The 21,025-nt window shown below is 45.4% G+C and overlaps 1 protein-coding gene across 8 annotated transcripts in view; it reads right to left on the minus strand.

Moving 5' to 3' along the window:
• The window catches only part of AMBRA1 (autophagy and beclin 1 regulator 1), a 205,002-nt gene that overhangs the window by 13,168 nt on the left and 170,809 nt on the right, over positions 1-21,025 (minus strand). For all 8 annotated transcript variants that reach the window (XM_035262527.3, XM_035262525.3, XM_078340929.1 and 5 more), the window contains one exon: positions 8,413-8,552. In XM_035262527.3, coding sequence (XP_035118418.1) covers positions 8,413-8,552 — 140 coding nt within the window. The remainder of the gene's footprint in view (positions 1-8,412; positions 8,553-21,025) is intronic.

Raw genomic sequence — 21,025 nt, forward strand, 5'->3', positions numbered from 1 at the left:
TAACTGGTTCCTCCTTGGGGCTAAGAGACAGCTAAAATATAGTAACAAAAGATATAGGCAGTGGGTCCTGGGTATTCTTCAGACAGAGAGAAAGGAACTAAGATGGCAAATGTGCGGCTGGAGTGAGGTCCACTGGAGAGACACAGAGCCATGGACAGCTCTGCCCAACAGGCATGCCCAGTCTTGAAAAGCAGAGGCCTCAGAAACAAAGACAGTGCAGGCTCTCGCCCCTGGGGCGGCCTGAGCAGAGGAAGACCAACTCCACCACAAGTCAGCTCTTTAATCTAGAGGCCTAGGTCACCCTCCTTGAACAGAACTTACCTCCATAAAGAGCAAATATACCCGAGCGAGTGAGTGGATTACAGGATGCTGGGAGGGGCTTCCTTTCCTAAACATGGGGGTTGGCTAGGACAGAGACCAGGCAGGGCCTGGATGATGAGGGACTAAGTCCCAGGAAGTCTCAGGAGGCTGTGCGGCCTCAGGTAAAAGGCAACAGGGGAGGCACTGCGCCTCCGTATCTGTCTTTGTTTCTGAGATGGAGTTTCACTCTGATGTCTAGGCTGGAGTGCAGTGGCGTGATCTCAGCTTACTGCAACGTGTCTGGGTTCAAGCGATCTCCTGCCTCAGCCTCCCGAGTAGCTGAGATTACAGGTGTGAGCCACCATGCCTAAAAATTTTTGTATTTTTAGTAGGGATGTGGTTTTATCATGTTGGCCAGGCTGTTCTTGAACTGCTCACCTAAAGGGATCTGCCCACCTTAGTTTAACAAAGTGCTGGGGTTACAGGTATGGTCACTGTGCCCAGCCCAAATCTGTCTTTTAAAATTTTATTTTTATTTTTTGAGATGGGGTCTCACTGTGTTGCCCAGGCTGGTCTTGAACTCCTGGGCTCAAACGAACCTCCCACCTCAGCCTCCCAAAGTGCTGGGATTACAGATGTGAGTCACCATACCAGGCCCAAATCTGTCTTTCGAGGGTAATTACAGTTAGGCTTTACCTGAGGGAATCCTACTTGCCTCTTCAAAGGGAAAGAGCCATGGCCAAACAAAAGTGCCCTTCCTTTCACTGCCCTGTAGTAAACCTCTCCCGGCTTCTTTTAAGGGGCCTGTCAGGCTGCAGATTTGGTGTAATTCTGAAGGCCACCTCTTTAAAAAGCAGTATAGTTGTCCCTTGGTACCTATGGGAATTGGTTCCAAGACCCTCTGTGGATACCAGAATCTATGGATGTTCAAGTCCCTGATACACAACCTATCCACATCCTTCTGTATACTGAGAATCATCTCTAGATTACTTACACTACCTAATACAATGTAAATGCTATGCAAATAGGTATTATACTGTATTATTGTTGATTTGTATTCTTTTTGTTTTTGAGACAGGGTCTCACTTTGTGGCCCAGTCTGAACTGCAGTGGTATGATCATGACTCACTACAGCCCTGACTTCTCCAGGTTCAGGTGATTCTCCTACTGCAGTCTCCTGAGTAGCTGTACTATAGCCTCCTGAGTAGCTGTACTATAGGTGTACTATAGCCTCCTGAGTAGCTGTACTATAGGTGTACTATAGCCTCCTGTGTACTATAGCCTCCTGAGTAGCTGTACTATAGTCTCCTGAGTAGCTGTACTATAGGTGTACTATAGCCTCCTGAGTAGCTGTACTATAGGTGTGCTATAGCCTCCTGAGTAGCTGTACTATAGGTGTACTATAGCCTCCTGTGTACTATAGCCTCCTGAGTAGCTGTACTATAGTCTCCTGAGTAGCTGTACTATAGGTGTACTATAGCCTCCTGAGTAGCTGTACTATAGGTGTACTATAGCCTCCTGTATACTATAACCTCCTGAGTAGCTGTACTATAGGTGTGCTATAGCCTCCTGAGTAGCTGTACTATAGCCTCCTGAGTAGCTGTACTATAGGTGTACTATAGCCTCCTGTATACTATAACCTCCTGAGTAGCTGTACTATAGGTGTGCTATAGCCTCCTGTGTACTATAGTCTCCTGAGTAGCTGTACTATAGGTGTACTATAGCCTCCTGAGTAGCTGTACTATAGGTGTGCTATAGCCTCCTGAGTAGCTGTACTATAGGTGTGCTATAGCCTCCTGTGTACTATAGTCTCCTGAGTAGCTGTACTATAGGTGTACTATAGCCTCCTGAGTAGCTGTACTATAGGTGTGCTATAGCCTCCTGAGTAGCTGTACTATAGGTGTACTATAGCCTCCTGAGTAGCTGTACTATAGGTGTGCTATAGCCTCCTGAGTAGCTGTACTATAGGTGTGCCTCACATGCATGGCTAGTTTTTGTTGTTGTTTTTTTGTAGAGACAGGGTTTCACCATGTTGCCCAGGCTGGTCTTGAACTTCTGGGCTAAAAAATCTGCCCACATCAGCCTCCCAAAGTGCTGGGATTATAGGTGTGAGCTGCCACTCCCACACTTATTGTTGTATTGTTAATTTTCACTGTTTTTTTCCCCCAAATATTTTTGGCTCATGGTTGGTTGAATCCATGAATGTGGAACCTGCAGATATCAAGGGCCAACTGTTTATCCTTCCTCTTCTAAACAGCCATTTTTGTGGGGTTTGAGGATTGTCTGAGAACCAGACGGGCGCTGGAGGGCAAAGGCGAGAAAAGGCTGCCTTACATCACAGGAGAGGCAAATGGCCAGAAGTAACAGCAGAGGCCTCCAAAGGCAAACTCATCACTGCTTTTGGTGAGCAAATCATGTCTGTGTTAGACACTATGTGAAGCCAGCTGCCAGGAACACTGATTTACAAACTTGTCAAGATTTATTGACAGGTTGCAATACCACATGGGTACCCGCCAAATCCCTCTCCTGGAATTCTTGCTAGCCAGGGCTGGTTAGTGACAACAAACTGTTCACATCAGACCTACAACAAACCATGTACTTTCTAACCCGGAACCTTCCTTCCTATCTCAGAAAAGAGGTCACAAGAAGGTCTGCTGTCTGAGCTGGGGCTGTCAACATAATGCTGGTGGCCAAAGGGTCCCCTCGAATGCTTTCCATCCAGGCAGCAGCACCTAGCATCATTGGCTCCAGGCTATGATCTTGGCTACTAAGTGAAGAGGTCCACAGCCAACAGAACAGGGGCCGTGCTTCCTGTCTCAGATGTGCTGCACCACTATCCCTCCCCATCCCAATCCTTTCTGCAGTTCTAAGCCTGGATTTGCTTTACTTTCTGTGGTCACAGAGCTAGACTACAATGAGCTCATGGATTTGGTTTAAATTCCAGGCACTGTACCAACAAATAGAGTTGAAGACACCCTCTTGGACTACTGAAACGCTTAGCTTTTTTTTTTTCTTCTTCTGAGACAGAGTTTTGTGCCGTTGCCTAGGCTGGAGTGCAATGGCATGATCTCGGCTCACTGTAACCTCTGCCTCCCAGGTTCAAGTGATTCTCCTGCCTCAGCCTCTGGAGTAGCTGAGATTATAGGCACCAGCCACTGCTCCTGACTAATTTTTGCGTTTTTAGTAGAGATGGGGTTTCACCATGTTGGCCAGGCTGGGCTTGAACTCCTGACCTCAGGTGATCCGCCCACCTCGGCCTCCCAAAGTGCTGGGTTACAGGCATGAGCCACCATGCCCAGCCTGAAACTCTTAGCTCTTTCAATACCCAGTGTCACTGACTGACTGTGAGCTAAAGAATGATCCCAACATGTCCTGGTGTGTTCTTGGGTCTCAGTGAGGGTGAATGAGTCACTGTTTGCTCTGGGTTCTTCCTGGGAGCTAGACAAACACACAAAGGGAGGAGGGAGGGTGGAAGGTCCAATCAGGGCCAGCCTTTTCCAGTGGGCTTCCACCTCACACCTGGCTTCCTCCACAGCATCTGGAAGCTGTGCTTCTGGGCCTGGCTCAGCAACTTCCTCATGCTGAGACCTTCCAGGTCTCCCTGAACAGACCTGAGCTCCCTCAGTGGTCACGATGCTCCCTCCACAGAACTTCTGTCTCTGAACTTCCCAACTGCTAGAGACCATTCCCTTGGATAACATTCTTCTTTAATCTCTCAGTGACATCACTGCAGAGGATCAGACCAAAGATGCCTGGTGTCTCTGCAACATGGGAAAGAGCCGGCACCTGGCTCTTAAAGTCTCGCCTGAAAGATGTGGTTTCCGCGGCAATTCTGGCTCCCTTTTGATTCAGAGGCATGCCTTTCCCTCCCTGGGTGATGATACTTGACTATAATTACCATGATTACAGAAGGGACAGAGCTGGGGCCTTGTCAGGAGCCCCATAGTTGGCCAATGAGCCAGATGCCCCATAGTTTCAGCCCACCTCTCTTTTGCCATGAGTCCCCCAATTCTGTCCTCTGAGCTGACTGTGAGAAGCAGTGGTCATCCGGCCAGCACCTCCCCCTGCCCCTTTTTTTAGGGCTGGTTTATGAAGCTGGAATGAGCAAGAACCCCTCATATCAACCTGGCACTCCACACCCCCCATGGTTATCAGTGGGGGTGCCAGCTGGCTGACAGGCAGCCAGAGGCACAGCAGCAGCTTTGGGCAGAGTGCTGGTAGGGGAGCAAAGGAGGAGGGAGCGCCTCACTACCAGGAAGGGCGGGGTGACTGCGCTAACGGCCTGGGGATGGCTTTGTAGAGGGGCTGACTGGCCAGCTGTTTGTTTTCTTGCCTGCCCTAAGAATTCCTTCCCCTGGAGAGATGGAAGATTTTGAAGACCTTAGTCTACTGCCAAGTGGGGATTTTAGTACCACTAAGATGCCCAAGGAGCTTGTTCCTCTGCCTTTGTGCTTGGAGAGAGTGCTGAGGCGAAAACAATGGAGGAGAAATCAAGAGCAGTATTGAGAGCACAAAATGGGGTGCAGCTGCTTGTGCCTGGGACAAAGGCAGACAGCCACCTGTTTCAGAGGGAGGGCTGCAATCTTGGCCCAGCTGGCTGGCTGGATCCTGTGCCCTTGGGAATGGGTGTGCCAGGGAGCTGTATCACCCAGGGATAGGCAGCTGCCTATGAGAAACACAAGAACCCTGAGCTGCTACTTCCCTATTTGTTCTCCTCATTTGAGACCGGCGGCCACTCATCCGCAGACGGCTCAAAAGACATGAATGTGCTCACCGATCCTCTCATTCTCCCTGCATCCATGCCTGACCTGCTAAAAGGTCTCAACATGACCTAAAGCTGCATTCTTTACCTGAGGTCTTAAAGAGTTAAAATTGTGGCATATCTTTCTGTCGAAGACAGTATATTGCTTTCATCATAATTTTAAAGGGGTTTTGAGTGAAAAGAGCTCTAGATAGGAAAGTCAGGAAGCCTAGTTCTGTCATCGGTCTGTTAGGAGGCCTCGGAGGAGTCTTCATTTCCTTACGTGTATACTGTTCAGTCTTCTTTGCCTAAGCTTTGAAGAACTTAAGTCATGTCCATGTCAAATTTATATAGTACCCTTAAATTTCTGGCCCTAAGGCATTTGCCAACCTGACCCAAGAAGTCAGGAGAAAAAGCAACCAAAATAGATGGGCTAGGCCAGGCACAGTGGCTCTCACCTGTAATCCCAGCACTTTGGGATGCTGAGGAGGGTGAATCAGGAGACCATCCTGGCCAACATGGTGAAACCCCATCTCTACTAAAATACAAAAAACTAGCTGGGCATGGTGGTGTGCGCCTATACTCCCAGCTACTTGGGAGGGTGAGGCGGGGGAACTGCTTGAACCCGGGAGGTGGAGGTTGCAGTGAGCCAAGATTGCTCCACTGCACTCCAGCCTGGCAACAGAGGGAGACTCCATCTAAAAAAACATAAATAAATAATTAAAGATGGGCTAAACTATTTTTCTCTTAGTCCAACACAACTTGGTCTGTGACAGGACACTGTTGAATGTGTTCAATGCTAGTGCCATCTTACTCAAGGAAGAGGCTTGAGTTCCTGGTGGGTAAGTTTCCCAGGCAGCCCAAGATGGCTTAGGCGGGCTGAGGCTCTCAGATGCTGAAGACAACATATGGGGAGAAAAGAGAAAACAGAAGCCAAAGCCAGCTTCATGTTTGGCTGAGGCGACCGTGACTGACACGAAGTAGGCAGGCTGGGTTTCAGACATAAACACCTTCATGAGGCCACAACAAATGGAGTGTAGATCATTTTTGCTAGGAAGAGGACTAGAAATTTGGCTGGGACAAAAGTTAGTGGTGGAAGCCACAGAAAAAACCACACTCCACACTGCTGAGGAAAGAAGTCTCAGACAAACAGGGAAAGAAAGGCCTGTAACTGAAGTAAATGTTGCTAAGAGTAGAATTATAGTCCAGAATTCTGTGCCAGTTTTGGAAAAGATGCCTATTAATTAGATTCCTCTTATGAATTCTTTTTTTTTTTTTTTGAGACGGAGTTTCACTCTTGTTACCCAGGCTGGAGTGCAATGGCGCGATCTCGGCTCACCACAGCATCCGCCTCCTGGGTTCAGGCAATTCTCCTGCCTCAGCCTCCTGAATAGCTGGGATTATAGGCACACGCCACCATGCCCAGCTAATTTTTTGTATTTTTAGTAGAGATGGGGTTTCACCATGTTGACCAGGATGGTCTCGATCTCTTGACCTCGTGATCCACCCCCCTCGGCCCCCCCCCCAAATTACAGGCTCAAGCCACTGCGCCCAGCCGAATTCTTTTTTTTTTTTTTTTTTTTTTTTTAAGACGGGTTTTCACCATGTTGGTCAGGCTGGTCTTGAACTCCTGACCTCAGGTGATCCGCCCACCTTGGCCTCCAAAGTGCTTGGATTACAGGAATGAGCCACCACCTCTTATGAATTCTTAAGAGAAAGAGATTAAGACAATCAACATTATGTGCTTTGGGGAAAAGGAATATTTCAGGACAAATCCTGGGACTAGGGACAGGCCAGAGGAAGGGCAGAAACGGAGACACCTGAGGAGATAATGAAAATGCTCTCTGGACACTCTGGAGATGGTGAAAGATGTTCTCTGGAGCAAGTGGCTTGCAACACAAAACATTCTTGCGGCTCCAAGTGTAGCCTGACCAGGCTAGGCTTAGACAGCAGTCTCTCTTTGGAAGGGGCTCCAAAAATTCAAGATGGCATGCAAGAGCTACCCTAAGAACCACGTTTCCTTTCCCCTGGCCACTGACCTAACTCAGTCGACAAGGGCTCAATCACCAGTCCCCCACTGGGCCATATGAACTGACCCAAATACATCCTTTAGGAGAAACTATCAAGGGTCCCATCAATAGGCAACACGGAGCCTTCTGATAACCACCCTGCTGGAACTGTCACACCACACTCTGTGATCTATAGAACACTCTGGGAAAAGACGGCACCAGGTCGAGGCCAACATTAGGACAGCCTGGAGGTAGAAGGGGCATTTAGTCGGCTGGAACTTTGCAGTGTCCCACACAGCAATCAGCCTGACCTGCAGTGAAGCACAGAGCGTCACACTCTCCACCTGGCCAACTCCCAGACTCTCTAGTGAATGGATGCCTGGAGAAACCTTTAGCTTCCAGAAAGCCAGAAGAAGGGGAAGGGATATCATTCAGGACTTCAGCCACAAATCCCCTCCTACTCCCTACTTCAAGACCAGATAACAGCTGCTTTGACTGTAAATTGAGCTTTTCAATCTGTTTTCACTAGTATAAGCTAGCGCTCCAAGCAGAAAGGAAAACAGGCAAGACGGAATCAGGCTATTAGAGATCAGTGGCTTAACAAATTAGGTTTTTGTTTTTATTTTATTTTTTTGAACAGAGTCTTGCTCTGTTGCCAGGCTGGAGTGCAGTGGTCCAATCTCAGCTCATTGCAACCTCTACCTCCCACATTTGAGTGATTCTTCTGCCTCAGCCTCCTGAGTAGCTGGAACTACAGGCGAATGCCACCACACCCAGCTAACTTTTGTATTTTTAGTAGAGACAGGGTTTTACCACATTGGCCAGGCTGGTCTTGAACCCCTGACCTTGTGACCCACCCACCTCAGCCTCCCAAAGTGCTGGGATTACAGGTGTGAGCCACCGTGCCCAGCAAACACATTAGGGTTTTAACAGTACCTGTTTCCAATTCTTTTTAAAAGTCTACAGCATTTACCCAAACCCAAGACCACCTGTTGAATCTTTCTAACGTTTTAAAAATGAATCTTTGTTATCTGTGCTTTTGCCTGCAGGGAAACTTTAGTATCACTAGGAAACCAGAGAACAAGGGAAAAGAAAGAAAAAAAAATACTGCCTTTAGATTCAAGAAAACAAGATCACTAAATCAGTCTCTGGATGAAATGTGGAACGGGGAGCTAATCCCACCAGCCTCTGTGGGAAGAGGACCCTTTAAGGACTGGCGCTGAGAATGAGGCAGTCTCTAGATGGACTGACATGTCCCCATCTAAAAGATCCCAGCTGGCTGACCAAGTCCATTGGTGAATACTGATTACTCCAGTCCTCAGCCCCAGTGATCCCTCAACCCCCACGCTTGGAGCCACTTACTCTGGTCGGCAGATCACCAGGTCTCCTTTGTTAGTACCATAGGCCAGGCCGAGCCCTGGCTCAGGCAGCCAACGGGCAGAGTTGATGCTGACATGTCTCCGCTGGTCGGCAGGCATGGGGTAAAGGACGTTGAAAACTCTCTAGGTAGAGGAAAAGAGGGAAAAAAAAGAGAAAGGGAGGAGAAACGATTTGTTACCAAGAATAACAAAATCCAGGGAGAAACAAATTACAGGGCAGAAAGGAGGTGGTTAGGCTGGGAACCAGATGACTCTTAACTCATGTCTGAAAACTTGGGGCAGCAGGAGAGATGGGATTCTCTTATTTTTGGGGAGAGCTAGGTCTCTTTTAAGAAATACTAGGGGGCTCTATGGCTCTAATAATGTGCTCTCCGTAGAGCCTTTTAGCTAACTTTGTTGCTTTTAAATTAACTCCCTGGAAAGCCCCATAGAGCCCACCATACCAGGAAGGACTGCCCATAAACTTCCTCTGACCAGACCCACCAGCAAGCGTCAAGCTTGGCTGGTAGTCCCGTTACCATGGAAATCACAGTGCTCTCACAGCAGTGGGGAATTGGAGGTGATAGGGGGGCGGGAGGGGGTGATAACATCAGAGAACATTTTTAATTCATCTAATTAAAAGCAATGTTAAAACTGCTATTGTTAAGGAAACTTAAAAGGTGCATTAAGATGGAGGGAGTGGAGCAGAGGGGAATCGTGAATATTCAGGCACACGACTTGTTTCTAGCTTATATAAATCACCGTTAAATTGATCGTTTCTATTTTCTGAGTGGCAGCCTAGCAGTATGTAGGGTTTGGGCTGAAGGTAAAATATGGCCTCAGTCTCTTTGGTCACTCTCTGACATGTTTTAGAAGCAACTTAATCAGAGATAGGGTCAGGTCAGTGGCAGAACGAAAGACCTGGGCTTTAGAGTTAAGAAGACTTGGGTCTGAGTTCTGATGTCACTGCATTAACAACAGCTCTAGATCTCAACTTAGAACAAACACATATCAAATAATTTGGAAGATTAAAAGAGATGACGTATAAAATGCCTGCCACGGTGCTGTTACTGTAACCAGGAACCTGCATCTGAGTCTTCACGAAAGGTCATCCAGGCCTATGAATACAACAGGAAGCTGAAACTCTAAAATGAGTTTATTTCCCTTCTAGCTTCCTCAGTTTTTAATCTATAAAATATAAACTTTATCTGCCTTTACCTGCCCCTAGGGTTGATAGAAGGGGGAAAAAGAGAAAAACAAATGAGAGTGTGGTTTAGAAAGTAATATTCATAAAATGAACTTAGAGTGGTACAATAATTTTTCTGACTAACCTGATGAGTGATGAAGGTGGTGAGGGAGGAAGGCAGGGAGGGATGACAGGGTCCACTCCATTTATGCAAACCGAGGGTTAAGTAGCCTGGATCTGAGAACACATGCTCATGTGCCTTGGGTGCCTATCTGAAAGGCCTTTGACAGGACAGCCTCCAGAATGGAGAAGACAGCAGCATGTGTGCTCAACACAAACACACACACACACACACACACACACACACACACTCTCTCTCTCTCTCTCTCTCTCTCTCTCTCTCTCTCTCTCTCTCTCTCTCTCTCTCTCTCTCTCTCTCTGTTAATTTTCCAGGTGTTGTGGTGCTGAGAAATGTGTCTAGGTAGCCAATGGCACTCTTCCAGAATGGCCTAGCTATGGTACTGAGGTCAGATGTGCCTTTTACAGACATGGAATTGGTTCAGGTTTGAGGCACAGGACTGCCTGCCTGTGGCAGCTGCATTAGGAACCTCCTACACCCTTCCTGTAAGACTCAACTCCAAATGTTAGGAATTCCTAGGGCTCCTTAAATCTTTGCTCTAACTGAGGAGACTATTAAAAAAGAACCCAATGAAGTTAATGAATTTCTCTCGTAGTCATCTGGAGTGTGGCTGCTTGGCCTCTGGATCTCCTCCTTGCTGGCAGGAGTCTCAAACAAATTCGTGGCTGCTGTTCTCCACCCAGCCTCAATGGGCATGGAGATGGTAATACCACTCTTTCTCCTTTGCACCTAATCAATGTTTTGTCTTTAAATCAAGCAATGAGTTATGGTGCCTTTATTCTTTCCCATGGAGGTTTTCACTTCAGAAGATAACAATTTCTGTCCAATTTACAGACTTTATGGTTAAATACAACTTGTCATTTAACTTTTAACACTAAAAGGACAATGTGGGTGTGATTAGACAGCTGTCGCTGGGATCACTTAATCTATTTAGCTTTCCTTCTCCCAAAGGCCTGATGGTGTGAGCAGAGCACACCCAGAGTTAAGAAGGGATGAGGGTTAATTTCAATCAGTGCATGAGGGGAGCACCTTGGTTTTGAGCCTGTAGTAGCTCTACATGGGCCTCACAACAAAGTCTCCCCTAAAACTACAATGATTTGTAATTGTAAGGAATGGGGCAAAAGGGCCAAAGAAAGCATCCTTACAAGGAGGAGAAGAAAAAGACTTGAATAATTAGATGCTTAAGTGACTGTGCTGGGTTTTTTAAATGAGGGTCTGAAACCAAAGAATAAAAGGCCTCTTTCCCAAAAATGTTCCAGACCACGAGGTAACAAACAAGCCTCTCTTAAGTCACAAATTTACCTCTTATCATTTGTTGCTGCAGAGGGATTAACAAGCAAATATTATCAATTTGCTTCTTAGTATAGGAACTTCCTTTGGGAACAAAACTCTCAAGAGGCCAATATAAAAGATGAACCCAGCTTAGATGAGACAAGGTCACAGAGGAACTGGAGACAAGTAATTAAATGGTGAGACCCCCAACCTTGCTAGCCACTTCAAACTTCTGCGGCTACAGGAGTCCTGGGGGCATCAATGTGTCCTATGGCACTCCCCTCATGCCCAAGTCCTTAAACAGTGCCGAAAGGGCAGCTCTCAAGTGCACATCTCCTCCAATGTTTGGGTATTAGGCTAAATCCTGCTTTGTGGCAGGAAGCCAGAAAATGTCACATAAAGATCAGCAGCCTCCAGGATCCTGAGAAGCGCTTGCTTGCTTAGAACACTCTAGTGTGGGGTGGGAAGGAGGGAGACGAGGGCAAGATGTACAGAGGGGATGAGAGCATGGAGGGTGCAGGATGGGAGGTTAATCACTGATCCATAGGCTGGTCCAATCCTCCTCATTTCACACATGCCTGAAACTAGCGGACACTTTAGCAATGAGAATCTGGCCCATTTTGAAAAGCACTCAGAGATATAGTGTCTACCCCTTTCCCTGGCCAAAGCCGAACAGCTCTCAATCTACCATACTGAGGTGAAATACCTCTCACAACCCTACAGATGAGAGACTATTTCTCAGTACTGACAGATGGTTATGTAGCTCTGCTAATCCCAAACCATTACGGTTTTGGTCATCAGTCTTTCTTTTTCTTTCTTTCTTTTTTTTTTTTGAGACACAGTCTCACTCTGTTGCTCAGGCTAGAGTGCAGTGGTGTGATCTTGGCTCACTGCAACCTCCGCCTCTTGGGTTCAAGTGATTCTCCTGCCTCAGTCTCCTGAGTAGCTGGGACTACAGGTGCCTGCCACCACGCCCAGCTAATTTTTGTATTTTTAGGAGAGATGGACTTTCACCATATTGGCCAGGCTGGTCTCGAACTCCTGACCTTGTGATCCACCCACCTTGGCCTCCCAAAGTGTTAGGATTACAGGTGTGAGCCACTGTGCCTGGCCGGTCATCAATCTTTAATGCAGGGACTGGGTGAATTGTGAGTCCCCTTTTAGATCTCCATGGGGACTGACCCTGTAAAGCTAAAGGTCATCAGTACTGACAAAGACAGTCTAAGAGATGGCTCTTCACTTACAGACACCCTAAAAACATCTCAAGTAAAGGTTTCCTCAATATTAATCAGGTGCCATGAAGCTCCCCATGGGATGTTAAGAACAAGCTTGGGTGGCCTGCTGAATACCCAACCTGTCCCCTACTCTTCTCTCTGACACAAGAGACATGCCATGCAGCTACACCACCAAATTTCATTAGACTGGAGGGATTATGAGGAACACGGGACCCTCTGTGGGGATGAATACAAAACCCAGCTGCTGATTCATGATTGACGAGTCCTGGTTTCACCTGTCTCCACTGCAGCTCTTCCCTGGTATATGACATATGCTGACAGCAACCCCTCTTCCCAAGGTAGATTGTTCTCATTTCTGTCTAACATCTATGAAGGGAAATAGAATCAATATGCTAGAAAGAACAAATTTCTTAGAGTTAGTGCAGTCTCAGCATGTCAATAGGGAATGAGTCTGGCTGCCAAGATCTTTATGGTTCTAAAGGAGTAGAAGATAATGACTGCTCTACTTCTGGTGTCCAAGACAATCTCTTGTACCACTTGCCTCTCTACCCCTCAAACTCTAACTAATAGGAAATGAAGCAAAAGAAAAGAGTTCTTAGATCAAAACTAAAAGTGTCTTGTTTCTTGTTCAAAAATAGACAGGAAAAGAATGAGGGAGCTAAGAGGTCAGTGGGAAACCTTCTCCATGCTTTTAAAATTAGGAGAAAAAGGTACTGCAGCCCTCAACAAGATGGTTTTTTTCCCCTACTACATGCCAGTAAAACTCAGACCAGTAGTTCAAGCAGCAAACAGCACTGTTCAGATCAGCTAAGATAAGAAGCTAAAAGAAAAAACTCTGTAGTTATTTTGTTTACATTTGGTAATCTCATCATCTGTAAAGCTAAAACCTTGCAGTGGTGGCCAGAGTTCAAGTGCAGTTGGCAGATGGAAGCTGGCTAGAGGAAAGGGACAACTGGAAACTGAGGCTAGAAGAGCTGTGGGAAAAGGTCCACGGTGAAAAGCAAGAGGGCTCTGAGAAAGAAAAAAACTGTGAGGAGGAAAAATGCCTTCTGGGTAATGATGGGAATTAAGGACGGCTTTAAGGTCTTAACAAGGGTTACTAGAAGAGAATCAAGTGAGAAGAGGGAAAAATCAATAGAAAGCAGATGCTAAGAGACAGCTGACCTTTCCATTGGAAATGGATGGCTACACATCTTGTCACAGGCTAAGAAAGGTGCATATTCTAGAGTAGCAGTGGGAGAGATGCTATGGCCATCTTTTCTTCCTTTCCAGCTGTTGATCTGCTTAGATTCATGAATTACTGAGTTTCTTCATTCCTAGGGAAGTCTGATTGCTTTTTAAAAACTTTAATTTCTTTTACTGTCTCCAAACCTTTATATTCTATGTTGGAATTCATAATTCACAGAACATTGATGCAATTTTTATAATTTTTACTGTTCTGGGGGAGCAGAGCTAACTCACAGGCAGTGCACTCAATTTTTAAAGTGATTATTTAAAAAGCAAAATCATAGCTTTGTTTGGAAATTTTTAAAAAATCAAAATACCAAGTCATCTAACTCTCCCCCTTTCACTCAGTTTAAGCAGGAACAAATCTTCCTAGTTGCATATATCCAAACCAAAGCTCTCTCCCAGCAGAAAAAAAAAGGGCAAACAGCACACAGCTCTTTTTTTTTTTTTAAACTTTTTCAAATTTGTTGCCCTTTGTTACTATGTACGGCCTTCAGGACATTTCTGGGCAACCTCCTATGATTTGCTGACACCTACAACTTCGTCTCATTCATTTGTTCCTCAGAGAGACCTCAACGGCAGTCAGAGGACAAGCTTTTTCTTTTTCAGTTGGCCCACTGCTTTCCAAAGGCCACCCGTGATTATTAGGATCAAAGAACAGAGATCACTTCAGCTGAGGGGATCTACTTCTATGCTAAAAGAAATACTGAGGCACTCACAGATTCTAGAATTCCCAGAAATTATACTGGCCGGGCATGGTGGCTTCTGCCTATAGTCCCAGCACTTTGGGTGGTCGAGATGGGAAGATCACTTGAAGCCAGGAGTTCAAAACCAACCTAGCCAGCGTAGCAGGCTCTGCATCTCTACCAAATAAATAAATAAATAGCCAGACATGGTGTTGCATACCTATAATCCTAGCTACTCGGGAGGCTGAGGTGGGAAGATTGCTTGAGTCCAGTTACTGAAATTTACAGTGAGCTATGATTGTGCCACTGCACTCCAGCCTGGGTGAGATCCTGTTTCTTTAAATAAAAAAAATAAAAAAATTGGCCAGCGCGGTGGCTCATGCCTATAATCCCAGCACTTTGGGAGGTGGGTGGATCATGAGGTCAGGAGTTCAAGACCAGCCTGGCCAAGATGGTGAAACCCCACCTCTACTAAAACTATAAAAATTAACCAGGTGGCAGGTACCTGTAATCCCAACTCCTCAAGAGGCTGAGGAAGGAGAATCGCTTGAACCCAGGTGGCAGGGCTGCAGTGAGCTGAGATTGCAACACTGCACTCCAGCCTGGGAGACAGAGTGAGACTCCCATCTCAAAAATAAAAATAAATAAAGAGAAAACAATTACTCTGGTTTCCACATCTCTGAGCACAGAGCAGAACAAAAGTTCTTGAAAAAAATGTGGCTTTCTACATCTCAAAGGAAATGGTCTAATGAGTTCTAGAGATTCACCTTAGATAAGAGAATGTTTCTATGTTTTGCTTCACGTGTGTGTGTGTGTGTGTGTGTGTGTGTGTGTGTGTAAAAAGCAGTATTTCTCTGTTCAGGGCAGGGATTATATCAAATACTTTCAGCTTTTACAAATATAAGAATTGGTTTTCCTACCAATTCTTGAAAAAATAGAATGTTTTGCCTTCACTTTTTAAACTATCTACTGGGAACCTCTCACCATGTCTCAGTGCTGGAACTAGAACCTGGAAAAACTCTTAGAATTTTGCTTAGAATTGTGGGAATGAGTAAGACGCTCCCTATTTTCAGGATTATCTCATTAGTACCTTGATTCAATTAGGGCTTACTGAGGAATGGGCTATCACAGTGATGGTGGTGGTAGCAGGGTGCACATGTGTGGATATGTAGAGAAACCCAGGGCACATGAGATTTCAAAGTAACACACACTTAGGAAGCAAATTGGTGCGTGCCTCCTGAAGCTAAGCACAGTGAGGGCTGGGGAGATGGCAGTGAAAAGAACAGAAGAAGCCAGGCATTGCACATGGATGCAATACGGAGGAAGGGACTAAGTCCATTTTGTTCACTGCTGCATTCCTAGATAGGGGCTCAATACGGTTTTTTTGAGTGAAAAGAATAAAATGCAGCATAGACTGCACTCTAATAAGAGGCCACAGAGGAAAGACACTGTCAGAGTTGGTGAATCTGTCATGGAAAAATTCTCCTAAATGAATGGCTTTGACTGCAGTTCTAGTGTTATTTTTAAATTGTTATCTTGCCCCCCCTTCCTTCTCTGACAAATCGCACCAGAGACACCTCTTACTTCTCCTATACCCCTCCCCCCTTTCCTACAATGTTCTGAAGAAAAGAACTTTTTGAGGATAGATGCTTTGTGCCACATCTCAGAAGTCAACTTTAAGATAATTGCAGCGGAAGCAGCTTTTAATCAACTGACAGGCAGCTTTAAGAAAATTAATGAGGACAAAATCTTAGGAAGGAGTAAATCATTTCTGACAACAAAGCCGTCTCCCTTTTATCCCAATCTCCCCTTGAAGAAATAGTACCCTTCCAGGATACAAAAATAAAATATCATTATTTTTGGTATTTGCCACCCCCAAATCCAGACAAGATTACGGAAAGGCTCAGTTTCCTTACAGTTCTAGAGAATACTCTGGATTGAACTAGAATTCTAGGTCACTTTTGGAAATCAAACTTTTAGAATCTAGGGAACTACAGATGATTAGGATGATATCACAAGTTCAATTCAAGGGCAGGGAAGGAGAGAGTCAGAATAAAGATTGTAGATTGAAGAATAAAGCTGGGACAAGTCAAAAGAGCCTTATTTATTTATAAAAAAAATTATATATTTGTGAAATTATATAAATTCTGGTCAGTGCTGACAGGACTGGGCACCCATCCTGACCCAGGATCAACATGGCCACTAATCTGGACAGTCTGGATCCCACGTTTTTTCTATGGTTCACTTTTTTTTTTTTTTGAGATGACGATTTGCTCTCATCACCCAGGCTGGAGTGCAATGTCGCGATCTCGGATCACTACAACCTCCACCTCCCAGGTTCAAGTGACTCTCCTGCCCCAGCCTCCTGAGTAGCTGGGATTATAGTCACCCACCACCATGCCCAGCTAATTTTTGTATTTTTAGCAGAGACGGGGTTTCACCATGTTGGCCAGGCTGGTTTCGAACTCCTGAACTCAGGTGATCCACCCACCTCAGCCTCCCAGAGTGCTGGGATTACAGGCATGAGCCACCGTGCCCCAACCTCTATGGTTCATTTTAATGAACTTAAAATAATAATGATCATCATCATCAATAGCCATCATTAGTCTCTGTAAGCATTGCTACCAAATGATATAAAAGAAAACAAGCCACCTAATGTTTCTTTTCAGAGACAGTAAGAGATAGAGTGAGAACAAAAGGGGAAAGGACAAAGATATATTGACAGGCGAGGTCTAGATGGAATCGTAGTGCGCAGTCATCTAGAAGTCTTGTTAAAACATACATGGCTGGGCCTCGCCTCCAGAGTTTCTGACTCAGCAGATCTCAAGTGGGGCTGAAAATCTGCATTTCTAATAAGTTCCCTGGTGATGCTGATGTGGTCCCCTGAGAGCACACATTGAGAACTGCTGCACAATCGGATTTGGGTAGGCTGTAGGTCTATAAAAAATGGTTAACAGGCCAAGCACAGTGGCTCATGACTGTAATCCCAGCACTCTGGAAGGCCAAGGCAGGCGGATCACCTGAGGTCAGGAGTTTGAGACCAGTCTGGCCAACATGGTGAAACCCTGTCTCTACTAAAAATACAAAAATTAGCCAGGAGTGGTGGCAGGCAGCTATAGACCCAACTACTCAGGGAGCTGAGGCAGGAGAATCACTTGAACCCGGGAGGCAGAGGTTGCAGTTAGCCGAGGCTGTACCACTGCAGTCCTGCCTGGGTGACAGAGAGAGACTCCATCTCAAAAAAAAAAAGGGTAATAAATCTGCTTTCCTTCCCTGATGCCTGGAACCTGTTGAGGGTAAAGGAGATACGTATTGCTAACACTCTAGAGGGAGAAGGGGTATAAAGGGATAGTCCACTACCAACCCACAAAACTCTTAGGTCAAGAAGAGGAGGCTGAGGACAGACACCTAAGAGAGAAGAAGAGAAAGGGAGAAGGGAAGAGGAGGAGAGTGAGAGAGATGAATACTTTCTTTCCAATGTGTCCTACAAACTATTGATCTGTCTGGGTAACACTCAACCGTGGCTACCGTTTCACCACACAGCCACAAAGAAAAAGCTTTCAATAAAATTGACCCTTAGGTATTGGAGGCTCTCCCTTAAAGACCACAGCACTGCTCCAGGGAGAAAGGGGAGCTTAACCGCTTGCTGTTCCAGAGCTTCCTCCCCAACCCAAGTCAAATGAAGGTGTCCTTGTCATCCCTCCTGTCAATACAATGACCCAAGAGAAAAGCAAACTACTCCTGGTGAGATTCAAGTTCCTAGTGCCTCCAGGACCTGCAGGGATTAGGCAATGAGAATCTTTTTCACTTCTTACTAAACCACTTATGTGCCTACAATCTCCACTTATTGGGACGTGGGGGTGGTCCATGTTAACTTCTGTGTTGAAAGCACAAATCCTTATTCTTCTTTCTAGCTCAAAATGCTCTAGCATCGCCCTCATGTCCCTGAACCTCCCTGCCCAGTTGCAGGCTTCTGCCCCTATTCCTAAGTAACACAGCACTTACTGAGATACAAACTAGAAGAACAATGTGATATATGACTCTTTCTGGTTTCAGAAGTGATTCTGTATTTTTGTTATTATGCTTTCACTTGGTTACAACCAAAGTTATTGTACTGTGCAAGTTGCCACTATTTTAGAAAATTAATTGCAGTTCTTTGTTACAATATTGTGCCTGGTTCCAATTAGAAAATGAAAGCCGAGAGGGAACACAGGCAGTTTAGTGTTTTGAGAATTCAGAAAAACTTCAGCTCAGCAGCCTCTAAAAGCCTAACCTAAAAACAAAACAAAAATTAACAAAAAGCCCTCTCTGGCTCAAGTAAAAGGGAATCAGAGAGAAAATAAGACTCTGAGTCACAGAGAGTATCATATCCAGTCTGGAGGAATTGCAAATGGACAGTGGGAAGGGAGAAAGAAAATACACGCCCAGTCTTACCTGATTTACCCGTCATTAAAATTGGGAGGATTAACAGGGTAAAGAGAGAAGGGAAAGATCAAAAGGACCCTAGATCCTAGAAATCAGGACAAAAATTAAAATGAGTCAACATAAAGAAAAGACTCCAGCACATACAGCTATTCAAGGGAGAAACCTGGAAAGCATCAACAGCTGAGAAAAGATGGGAGGTGAGGCAAAGACAGCCAAAAAGCTGAGTTTGGTAGGAAATAGAACACAAACACCACTGTGCCTGCAACATAATTAGCAAAGAATCAAAGCACCATGCACAAACCACAATGGCAAGTAGACCTGTGACTGATTCTGCCTTGCTGAGAAGGATGAGGGCAGACACCTAAAACGAAGGAAAGCTTGTTTTAGAAATACTAATCCTGGGTCCCTCTGGCTCCCATTCTTATTCTGATTTTAGGTTTGACATAGATCTGTATTTTAATAAGGACCCCATGTAGTTCTAATGTAAGTTGTCCAGGAACCACAGTTTGAGAAGCACTGATCCAGAGGTCTGAAGAACTGCTTAGAGTAAGTGCATCAAGGCTAATAGCAATTAACAATTCATTTTCAGAAGAGTTTTCATATGGGATTGTGTCAGAGATCATCTCTTGGGGAGAGATGTCACTTAGTGCCATCTTAAAATAAATCAATGCTCTGGAGGATGTTCTCCTGGGAATGTCTGTCGGCCCAACACATTTGCCTTTCTGTACATTACCACAGTGAATTCCAAGAGGTAACACCAGAGAAAAGGGGAATTCAGGGTAGCAAAGCTCTAGGACAGGCCCATTATCACTAAAGCATTCCTTTGTGGCCAGAGCTTGACATTACAGATGGACACATCCACCTATACTTACCTGTACAAAGAGGGAGATGCTGTACTGTCCCATTAAACCCTCACTCCCTGTTCTCAGACAAAAATTCACTTCTTGCCTTAAACGGTGATAGAGCACAGCTATCCAAAAAAACTGGTCTCTTCCCTTCCACCAGTCACTGAATTCAGGGACATCTGCTGAGTGCTTTGGTTACCTTTGGACATAAGGGGCAACAAAGACCTGGAAAACGAGAAACCTTTCTGTAACATGGGGGTTTAAAGTCAGACTGAGTGGACATGAGATTGAGCTAAACCTTTTTGAGATGCCTTGATCCTGTCTCTTGGGTGACAGGAACATTTCCCAAATGGGAACTTTCTAGGTACTTCAGCTCCCTTTCTTAGTGCTTAGAGGCAGATGGTACCCCTACTGAAAATCAAAAAAGGCTCACTGCGCAGCCTGGCAGTAGCTCCAGTCACCAAGGTGCTGGCTAGCCTAGCCGCCTTGTGCCCCTTAGCAGGACGGCCATGGGCTGACTGGATTACCACATCTCCTCAGCAGAGTTCTCTAACCACATTCCCTGAGCTGCCAGCCCCATATGTGACAACAGATCCCACCACCTTGGCTTCTGCTTTGTAACTGTTTGTCTTCTGCCAGATGTTTCTGGCTACTTATGGAAAAATGGAACTGTGCTAGGACTGGCAGGCTATGTGCAGGAGTTGGGCAAGAGCCCTGTTTTACAAGAGAGGCTAGAGAAGTGTGTCAGAGCTACTGAAATCAGATCCTGTCTCTTAATGATTATAAACAATTATTCCACAATTAGGCTGGAAGGTTTAGAAGAGCAGCTGTTGGGACTGGGATTCCAGGTGGCAAAAAGCAGAGACCAGGTACTTTTACCAGCCAAGTCTGCTTAAGAAAAGCAAAAGAAGATTTAAATGAAAACTCAACTTCCATCCTCAAATATCTAGATAAGAAAATAGGCTTGATGAACATCCCACAATGACTTCTCCTATTTACCCAATGTCAAGTATTTCTAGCCATGTGGAATTCAAGATCAGAACTTTCTTGTCATTGTGATATCAAAAGCAGAGAAAGACTTGTTTCCCTCTCAGAAGCTTGGTGGGACATGATGTTATGTTATTACCACCCATCATTGGTTCTGCCAGTTGCCACCTAGAAATGATAAGGAGGATGCTTTTTTTTTTTTTTTTTTTAAGATTCTCTTTCATTCATTGATGTCCTACTAAGTGTTAGGTTCCCTATGAAGTTCTTGGACTTCATCAAGATAAAGCAGACGCAGTCTCTGTTCTCAAGGAGCTCAGAGTCAAGGAGAGGAGAGTGACACAGAAACAAATAACTGCAGTTTGGTGTCACAAGTATTGACATGAGTGTGTCAGGGGTACAATGAAAGCACAAGGGGGGAGTGACCAGTTCTATTAAGAAAGATGCCACAGAAGGTGAAAAGCTTGCAAGTAGTTGGAGATAGGGGACAGGAGGGCAATCCAAGTAAAGGTACCCTGGTAAGAAGGCACTTTGTCAAATTCAAGAAGCTTGGAAAGTGGTTCAGTGTAATTAGCCAGAGGATATCTGTCGGAGACAGAAGGGAGAAGAGGCTGGAGA

This window comes from Callithrix jacchus, chromosome 10 (genome assembly GCF_049354715.1).
Source record: "Callithrix jacchus isolate 240 chromosome 10, calJac240_pri, whole genome shotgun sequence".
NCBI lineage: Eukaryota > Metazoa > Chordata > Mammalia > Primates > Cebidae > Callithrix > Callithrix jacchus.